This window comes from Poeciliopsis prolifica, unplaced genomic scaffold (assembly GCF_027474105.1).
Source record: "Poeciliopsis prolifica strain line A6 unplaced genomic scaffold, Auburn_PproV2 SCAFFOLD011, whole genome shotgun sequence".
NCBI lineage: Eukaryota > Metazoa > Chordata > Actinopteri > Cyprinodontiformes > Poeciliidae > Poeciliopsis > Poeciliopsis prolifica.
The window spans coordinates 11,124,583-11,134,186 of record NW_026562386.1 but is presented as its reverse complement, the minus strand read 5'-3'; the positions used below and the strand labels follow the sequence as shown (position 1 = coordinate 11,134,186).

Sequence of the window (9,604 nt, the reverse complement as noted above, 5' to 3'; positions counted from 1 at the left end):
TATCAGAAGTATGTGCTTTTTTTAATTGATACATTTGACATAATTTTATTATCATTTGAGATTTCTCTACCAGTTTTGTACATTTCGAATATGAATTTTCTGTTCATTTTTCATCACATTCATCTTCACATCAAGTCTGATTAGCTTCACTGTCCCTGCTGAAAAAAAGCAACACCACAACATTATGCTGCTACCTCCATGTTTAGTGCTGATGGTCAGTTCAGGGTGTTGTCCTTCAGAATCTAAATTAAAGTGAAGTTTCACATGAAAAACTCCACCAGAACTCAAATACTTAAGTCATCTACAAAACTAAGTCAGTTAGGAGTATTTTGCCATATCATATGTGGGAGTAAAGCTTTTTTAATGGCTTCTAATTTCTTAGTCTAAAGTGAATTATGTCCAACAAGGACTAGAGTTTAAACATAATGTAATCCTGTTAGGTTTTTAATCTTTATAACTTTAACTACTGGATAATATTCAAAGATGTTGACACCTTATTGTATTGTTTTGTTTTATAACTGAGCCAGTAATCATGATTTTTCTATTGCTGTTGTTTCTTTTTCTTTTTTTCACTATGCAGGAGATTATTATTCCATATCTTGAAGTTACTTTTATTTATATACCCACTTAAGGGAGTTAAAGCAACTACCTGGTCCTGAAAATGTTTTATTTATTTTCGAAGGACCTTAGAGTTTGATGTCAGCTGAAGAAAACTTGGACCTTCCCTTTCTTAATAGATGACACCCACAAAGCTGTTTGAAAAAAAGTCAGTTAATTCATTCAAAAATGAAAATATCTGATTTTAGTAAAATCCAGCTTCACAATTAGTTTTAATTAAAATATGTTTTTTTCAAAACATAAATATGTTATGCTGAAGGCTGTCCAAAGCACTGCCGCTCAGTGGCCTGGGATTTAATATTTAATTTATGATGAATGCGTGTGAGAGGGAAACCCAAGTGAATACCACCTGGTCTACTGACAGCATAAAGCATTTGATTTGCTGAACCCAGTGGCTGCTCGACAATTAGCATATTGACTTAAAGGAATTATTATTATTATTATTATTATTTTACTTATTTTTCACAAAACAAAAATCCTTCTTAAATTTTACATTTCTTGTTTTCTGATTTGATTTGGTGACCATAGCCTGCACATCTGTGTGCTGCGTGGTTCCTCTCGGTGACTGGTTGTGTGTTTTACTGTGCCACTGCCTCCCTCCCCCTGTTCTCCGGTTGTGTCTGCAGCTGTAGACTCGCTTTCACTCGTTCTCCCTCTGTGTGCATCGCGGAGCTCTGCTGCAGTTGACCCCAGATTTATCGGTTACCACAGGATGGATAATAGATTTGACTTCATATTAAGTTGTTTGTTCTTTTTGCATCTGTTGTCAGGTAAGTTTTCTTTTATTTGTAACATCTTGCTTACTTGTTGCATTTTCTTGATTTCTGTTCATAGGTTTACATGTTGCTTAAGTGTTTCTTTTGCATGAATTAAAAAAACACCAAATTTTAATTTCTCAGATCAGCCGAACATGCACAAATTTGAAAACTTTCTTTTTTAATTGTAACAATTATTTAATTTAGTTGCTAGTCATTGAGTGATTTGTAATAATGTTAAATTTGTACATTAAGACCAAATTGCATGCAGGTAAAATACCAAAATTATCTCAAAAATGTATGACATGGATTTCTGCATTATGAAAAATCCTGCAGTCGCTGATCCATGTCTGACAATTTGCCTTGATGCAGGAGGCACATGTTCAGAAGCAGAGCACAAGCTCTTCTCAGTGATATTCTCCAAGTACAATCAATACATCCGGCCTGTGGAAAATGTGTCTGACCCGGTCATTGTGCAGTTTGAGGTGTCCATGTCACAGCTGGTCAAAGTAGTAAGTAGCTTAAAGGTTTTTCTTCTTTTTCCTGCACTGACTATAACCCTTGTGATTGATATAATTTAATAATGTCAATAGACACGACCACATCAACAAAAAAAGAAAACTTATTTAAGGATTATTTTGTCTGATCACAGTCACCAAGTGTCAGTTAGTGGGCTTTTGTTAATCACACACAACTGGGATGCAGCCTGAGACACCTGCAACACTCCCTGCCAAATCGCAGCAGCCCTCAGCTTTTCCACCTGAGGAAAGAGACATGCAAAGACAGGGTCAGGCTGGCTGGCTGTCTGGCTGAGACAAGATGGGGAATGTCAGGTGTCTAAGTAGCTCTCAGTTTAACCCTCCTGTTGTCCTCGGCTCATGTCGACCGAGGACAAGCCCTTAAAAAATATGTTTTTCAATTGCAGCTGCATACAGAAACTTTAATCTAACAGTCCTGCATCAGAACTATGGTGTGCACAACTCAGGGGGAAGTTTAGGCTCAAGCAATCCAAATGTGAACTTTACAAAAGAAATAAAAATAACCAAACCCAGGCCTCAGGTCAGACTGACCGGAAGACTAAGGAAATCACAGCTGGACAGGCAAACAGTATGGAATGGCATCACTGATCTCCGTAAAACTGATATCTTTTCAAATTTCCCCCCCCTCCTGTTGCCCTCGGGTTGACATGACCCGAGGACAAGCCCTTATAAAACATTTTTTTAATTGCAACTGCATACAGAAACTTGAAATCTAACAGTCCTGAATCAGACCTACAGTGTTCACAACTCAGATGGAATTTTCTGCTGGAGCAATTCAAATGTGAACTTGACGAAAAAAATAAGACTAACCTCCTGTTGTCTTCGGGTCAAAATGACCCGAAGACAACAGGAGGGTTAAGAAGTCCTTCACTCTGTTCCTGCCTTGTCTGATGAGCATTTCTTGTTTTAATGTTGGTTTTTCCTCCAGTTTGTTGAATTCACTTGTCCAGGTAAGACAGAGATACTAAGGCCACTGATGCTGCTGTAAGTCTTTTGATAAAAAAATCAAAGAACAGTTTCTTTCAATAATCTGCTGTTCACTTGCACAAGTCCTACTTTCCTAATAATCAAAAGTAAAGCAGCAAATTGTCTTTTACTGTTAATCTATTTCTATATTAATAAAACATCAGAAAAAAGTAAGTTAAGGAAGGTGAAGTGGATGAAGATTCATTCAAATGCAATGCTTCTGGCATCTAATATCTTATTACACTTTTTGTCAGGTAGATATTAGAAATACTTGACAGCATTGTTTTTTTATGCTGTGAAATTAAAATTTTTCCATATGACTATAGATGTCATATTCCTTGAACCATTTTTATATTTCATTTGATACATCAACATCAAGTTACGCTTAAATATGAAATGTAAAAAGAAAAAATGCAAAGCAGCTTAAGCACAGTCCATCAGCAATTAATATTCCCACAGATCCTTTATATGTATTTAAATTTTGACTTTGCTTGGTCCATTCTAACAAATGAGAAAATTATGATTAAAATCATTCAGTTGTAGCTCTGGCTGAATGTTTAAAGGTTCAGAACACACAGCATGATGTTTGCTAGTTTTCTTCCACATACACACCTTTGCCTTTTGGCCAAAAGATACATGTTTTTGTCTCGTCATACCAAAGACTTATATGCCATGTGTTTGCCCTTTCTCCTGAATGACTTGGAAAAATTGAAAACAAGACTTGTCTTGGATTTCTTTCAACAACAGATTTTTTTCCTGCCACAATTCTATTCACACCATGTTTGTGGAGTGTAGGACTGATAGTTGTCTCGTCAACAGATTATTCCAGCAGTAATGAGCATCTCTGCAAGAATGTTCAGTTAATGGATATATGTGGTTTCTGCATTATGAAAAATCCTGTAATGCTCTGCTCATTTTCAGATGATAAACAATCATTATAAAGATGCAGAAAGTTTTGTTGTTCTATCCTTGTTTTTCACAGAGCAGCTGTATTTTTAATTATATTAAAATAAACATGTTAACAATATGTGCTAATTATTTACTAAATATTTAAGGTTACTAGTATAAAGACATCTAAGTACTCATTTAAATCTCAGTTTTCAGATTTTCTATTATTTAGCTTCATGACAGCACACTAGTTTGTGCTGGTTGCCAAATAAAATCCTGATTACATACATTCACTTCTCATTGCAATATAACAAGAGAGAGGATTCTTTTTTTGTTTTTGCTCGGCAAACTATACATAGGAGATGTAGAATATGATATAATGCAAATAATCTCAAGCTGTTTAGCTTTCCAAAAATCCTTTTGCTAAAAACATATGAAGAACCTTTCGGGTTAAAGACATTCATCCTTATTCTGGTCGAATCCCTCATGATGTGTCCAGGTGCATGAGGATGCTAAAAAAACACATTTAGTGGAGAAAGCCGCCGAGATCCCGCTGCTGATGGATGACTGTTTTCACTCAGTAACACCTGCTGCTCCTAAGCCAGCCACAATTGGTATTGGTTTGCCCACACCAATTACCACACGCCTGTATAAGTTCATTCAGGCCATCAATAGCTCATCACCAGGGCTGCTTGAATCATCATGCTATCATTAGGGAGCAGGCACACCCATGGGACTGAGCTTCCCTTCTTAGGAAATGCTTTTCCGGGGGATAAAACTGTTTATTGTCCTAATTATGTAAAAAAATATAATGGAGGCATGATCACAAACGCTTGTGCTCATCACTCAACTTCGGACTCTTCTGGATTCTACATGGTCACATGAATGGTTAATGTTATGCACTGGCTCAGGAAATTGGTTCATTCACGGTCTAAGTCACATATAAATCCATCTCATGCAACTTTTCTCTCCCCATTCTTGGTCACACTGCTGCAGCTTAGAGTAAAAGTTAAAACTGTGTTTTGGCTTTGCAATTCCAGCTGTCGTGTAAGTTATGCACCAGGCTCATAGGACTCAGGTGCATCTCTCTAAATGATCATTTATGGGGATTTACAATAGCCTGAGATTGCAGAAAGCACACAAACCAATCCTCACAGATGAGCTTCATGATCCCATATGATGGTATTGTCACACAAATATTGTGTTGTTTTTGCTTTTTTTTCTTTTGTTACTATTTTTTACATTGATGTCTTTATAATTCATTCTACCCTATTCTCAGGATGAAGTCAATCAGATCATGGAAACCAATCTGTGGCTGAGACATGTAAGTTTAAGCTCTATGAGTGTGAAAGCAAACCCTAAGCAAAGACATCAAATCTGGGTCCAGTCTGTTGTTTTACATAATTCTTTGGGAATGACTGATAGACATGAAGAGGAATGGTATTAATTAGTGCTATGATGGGCATCCAATGGGGTTAAATTGTCATAGAAAAGATAAAAGATGTAGAAAAGATAAAGTCCATGTTTTTGGTGCCGAAAATTAAGAGTCTCTTTTAAACCAGAACTGAAAATGAAAGTTAAAAGATGACAATATAAATTGAATTCTTATCAAGTCTATTTTAAGTATTTGTTTGTTTTAATTTTTTATGTTTCATCAGATCTGTTTTTTTCTTCATTCATTTCCTGTGGTCAATTAATAAATAATTCTTGAATTCAGTTTGAATTTAATTATACTGATGCTTCCATCTTTCTGTATTTTTTTAAAAACATGTTTTGCTTTTTTGAAATTTTCTGTATCCTTGTTCCTTAGTTTTCTGTCAAATGACTCTAAAATACTCCATGTATGAATGATGCTTTACAAATCTTGCCTTGCCATGTGTTACCCAGAGAGAAACGCTGAATTATTTATGGGAGGAAGCTTTTAAAGCACATTGATCCATTTGATATTAATCTAAATAGGAAAAACAAATCACATCAACTTAGATCTGGCTAACTTTATAATGTTAGCAAAATAATTTGACCAATTTGTAATTCCAGGCAGTGAGGATTTTAAATCTAGGTTTTGTGACCACAAACTTCAAGCTTCTGCATCACATCAAACATAAATATTAAAACCTTAACAAAATAAATTACAAAATTACATAAAGTAAGGCTGTAAAAAATTAAATATTGTGTAAAGACCGCTTGCACAGCCACCTGCCTGTCCCTCCAGATTATACTTCTGCTGTCATGATGCACACTGCACTGAACTAAGTGAAATAGCTATGCAGGTCTCCAGATTACAAATAAGGTTCTGCTATTCCATTCACTTCCCTCAGTATAAACTACGTATTTCACAGTGACGACAAGGAAACACAAATTTCAGCAATGAGACAAATTTCCCCTGTTGCCCATCTCATTTTTACAAGGCACTGTTGTAATTGAAAGAATTACAACAAAATTATTGTGGTTGTAGCTTCATGAATCTCAATGGATTAACTGAGCAACAGGGTCAAAGACTCTGTAGCACAAAAGTCTGTTAAACACACAATAAATACACTTTTGCTCTGTTCATGCAGCAGATGATGGGTTTTAGCAGAAGAGAAAGCTTTTGAAATCAATTTCAAATGATAATCACAAGGGGAAAACAACTGCTAACTTTTTTATTATGATGTTCTACCTTCTAAACCAAATGAGTTTTACTTGTATTTAAAAACCATTACATATTCCTAATGAACAAGCTTGATGTATTTGCCAGCATTAGTGCCAGCATTAGTTGCTTAAAACTGTCTGAAGCCTGGCATTGTGCAAAATAACAAGGTGCATCTGTTCTCCCACAGGATGTATCCAAGTGATTCCCTGTTGTATTCAGACAGTTTGTATTACCGTGTGTTAACCTACTTGTCCAATAAAGCAAAGTCTGACTCTGATTTCCCCTGCTGCCAATTTCTGTGAAGGAGCATCTGCAGGAAGATGAAGGGTTTTTGCAGAAAGCCTTCAATCTTGAGGTGGTTAGATATTGTATTGGGGGTTAACTGGATTAGCACATCAAGTTACCAGATGTAAACAAAAATATTAGTCATAAACAAAGGTCTGATGGCTTCATATATTTCTGTTTTGCTGCTCAAGTGAATGATGCTCATTTAAATTAGCTTTGATGTTGATTTTTTTTAAGTAAATGAAAGGTTGTGTTCTTTGCCAGATTTGGAATGACTATAAACTCAAATGGGATCCTAAAGATTTTGGTGGCGTGGAGTTCATCCGAGTACCATCGAGCAAAATTTGGAAGCCAGACATTGTTCTTTATAACAAGTAAGTGGAAATCTGAGGAGGAGATTATCATTATGGATATTCATTTAGGTGTACCTTGATGCTTACTGAGAAACTGGAGTGAGGAAAATGAGCATCAGACATGTCAACATTATCTCAGGAGTTATATTTCCTGAGACTTCACTGGAATAAAGTTTACACCAGATGTTAGAAAATCTCCAACTGATCCACGCATACAAATAAATGCAAATAAATTCTATGTGTTCATTTCTTCTATCAGTCCATTTATTGCAGAAACTGATTTTGATATTTTTTGCATGTGTGCATTACTTGTGTTGTTGCAGACATCTGGTGTATAGTTTATAACAACAACATCAATAATTTTACAAGTTAAACACTTGGAATTTTTGTTTGAGAGTTAATAAGACATACATTCTATTGTTTTTTATTCATATGTCTATATTACAATGTGAGTACTTTATATCTTTATTCAACCAACCACTTTATTCTTGTGTTGTTAACAGTGCAGTTGGAGATTTTCAGGTTGATGACAAAACAAAGGCTCTCCTTCGCTACAACGGTGACGTTACTTGGATTCCACCAGCTATATTTAAAAGCTCCTGCAAGATCGATGTCACATATTTCCCCTTCGACTACCAAAACTGCACTATGAAGTTTGGTTCCTGGACTTATGACAAGGCCAAGATTGACCTTGTGCTGATTGGTTCAACTATCAACCTCAAGGACTTCTGGGAGACTGGCGAGTGGATAATCATTGACGCCCCTGGCTACAAGCATGATATCAAGTACAACTGCTGCGAGGAGATCTACACTGATATCACTTACTCCTTGTACATCCGTCGCTTGCCTCTTTTCTACACAATCAACATGATCATCCCCTGCCTCTTAATCTCCTTCCTGACAGTGCTCGTCTTCTATCTGCCCTCTGACTGTGGTGAGAAAGTCACGCTGTGCATCTCGGTCTTGCTGTCTTTGACCGTCTTTCTTCTTGTCATAACAGAGACCATTCCATCTACCTCCCTAGTCATACCTTTGATTGGCGAGTACCTCCTGTTCACCATGATTTTCGTCACCCTCTCCATTGTCATTACCGTTTTTGTGTTGAATGTGCACTACCGCACACCGAAGACACACACCATGCCCTGCTGGGTGCGCCATGTGTTTCTAGGACTGCTGCCCAGAGTAATGTTCATGACCAGGCCAGAGAGGGACCCGGAGAAGGTGACAGTGGCTGAAAGTGTTGAGACAATGCATTTGAGAACCTGCGCTGTTCACTCTTCAGGCACTCTGCAAAAGCAACACAAGCCCCAAGCTTTGGCATCTAGCGTTGTGTCGAGCCTGACTAATCGCCAAAGGCTTTTCAACAACACAGACCTCTCCAACCTGAATAACCTGAGCGAAGACTCTGGTAAATGTGTCAGCTCGGGCATCCTGTGCTGTGAGGGCCGATGTAACTGCTGCTGGCAGAAGAGATCAGGCAAACTGCCTTCAGACTCTGGTGGTGGAAGTGGTGGACTGGGCAGCCTGGGGGCCCTAACTGGAGGCACTGGCGTTGGGGTCAGAGAGGAAAGTCATTGCTCCAGTTCTGAGTCTCTAGATGGGGGAGTTATGTCCCTTTTGCCTCTGTCTCCTGAGGTCAGGGAGGCAATTGAAAGTGTTAAATACATAGCAGAAAACATGAGACTTCAGAACGAAGCTAAAGAGGTAAACACTTGTTCAAATTATTTAGAAGCATTTACTGGAGATCTTTCTCAAAATTGAAATAGTAACCATGTTTTTATTGTAATGCTCCCACAGGTTCAGGATGACTGGAAGTATGTCGCCATGGTTATTGACAGGATCTTCCTTTGGGTTTTTGTGCTTGTCTGCATCCTGGGAACAGCTGGTCTCTTCCTCCAGCCTTTATTACTTGGGGAGGATATTTGATTGAATAAAAAAAAAAAGAAAACTATTACTCCACACTGCAGAATTGCACACAGCTCTAATATACAGGATGTGGCCTCTGTCTGAGTAGTGGAAAAATATAGGACACACACTCAAGGAGAAAAAAAAAAATCCAGGATTTTGTGTTGTTCTGTTTTGCTATTTGTTTAGCATCTTTATCTTGGATATGTGGCAAATAAATGTGTGGCACAAAGCATGAGTTTGGAGTTCTTGAACCGAAAGTCCAACCTCACATATTTACTTAAGATCACACACATATATATATATCACTGAATAGTGAATCTAAAATTTGAGATGGCTTTTTAGCCGATCTGTGCTACTCCATTAGGTGAAGATTTCTGTTTCCAGGTAAGTTGAGCTGATATCAAAAATATTTGTACACTGCCAGACATTATGGAGTGAGTTTTTAGTTATTTAGTTATTTCTTCACTCATTGAAGCACTGAGATTTTTAGCTAATGGGAAAAAAAGATCAGATGAAAATATAGTTAAAACCCTCCACCTCCCTCTCAAAATATTTATTTTTATTTTATTTAGAAGTAAATAATTTTTTGCTTATTTGTGCTGTTGTGAGATTAATCAGATTCTGGAATTTTGTAACCTTTCATATTAAAATGAGTAAATT

General features: G+C 37.0%; 1 protein-coding gene across 2 annotated transcripts; it reads left to right on the top strand.

Annotated features, from left to right (window-relative positions):
* Nucleotides 1–1,279: 1,279 nt before the first annotated feature.
* On the top strand, nt 1,280–9,176 carry chrna3 (cholinergic receptor, nicotinic, alpha 3). 2 transcript variants are annotated; one of them, XM_055036555.1, is made up of 6 exons: nt 1,280–1,388; nt 1,746–1,885; nt 5,046–5,090; nt 6,948–7,057; nt 7,540–8,740; nt 8,834–9,176. In XM_055036555.1, the coding sequence occupies exons 1-6, from the start codon at nt 1,331–1,333 to the stop codon at nt 8,960–8,962; spliced, it is 1,683 nt and encodes a 560-aa protein (XP_054892530.1). In that variant the 5' UTR covers nt 1,280–1,330; the 3' UTR covers nt 8,963–9,176. The 2 variants fall into 2 exon arrangements, with proteins under 2 accessions (XP_054892530.1, XP_054892529.1); XM_055036554.1 differs by lacking the exon at nt 1,280–1,388 and having other exon boundaries at nt 1,670–1,885.
* The last annotated feature ends 428 nt before the right edge of the window (nt 9,177–9,604 follow it).

Coding starts and splice junctions, on each gene's coding strand:
- chrna3 (XM_055036554.1), top strand. CDS start 1,670: ATGTATGACATGGATTTCTGCATTATGAAAAATCCTGCAGTCGCTGAT. Junction 7,058..7,539: donor GACATTGTTCTTTATAACAA/GTAAGTGGAAAT, acceptor TGTTGTTAACAG/TGCAGTTGGAGATTTTCAGG. Junction 8,741..8,833: donor TTCAGAACGAAGCTAAAGAG/GTAAACACTTGT, acceptor ATGCTCCCACAG/GTTCAGGATGACTGGAAGTA.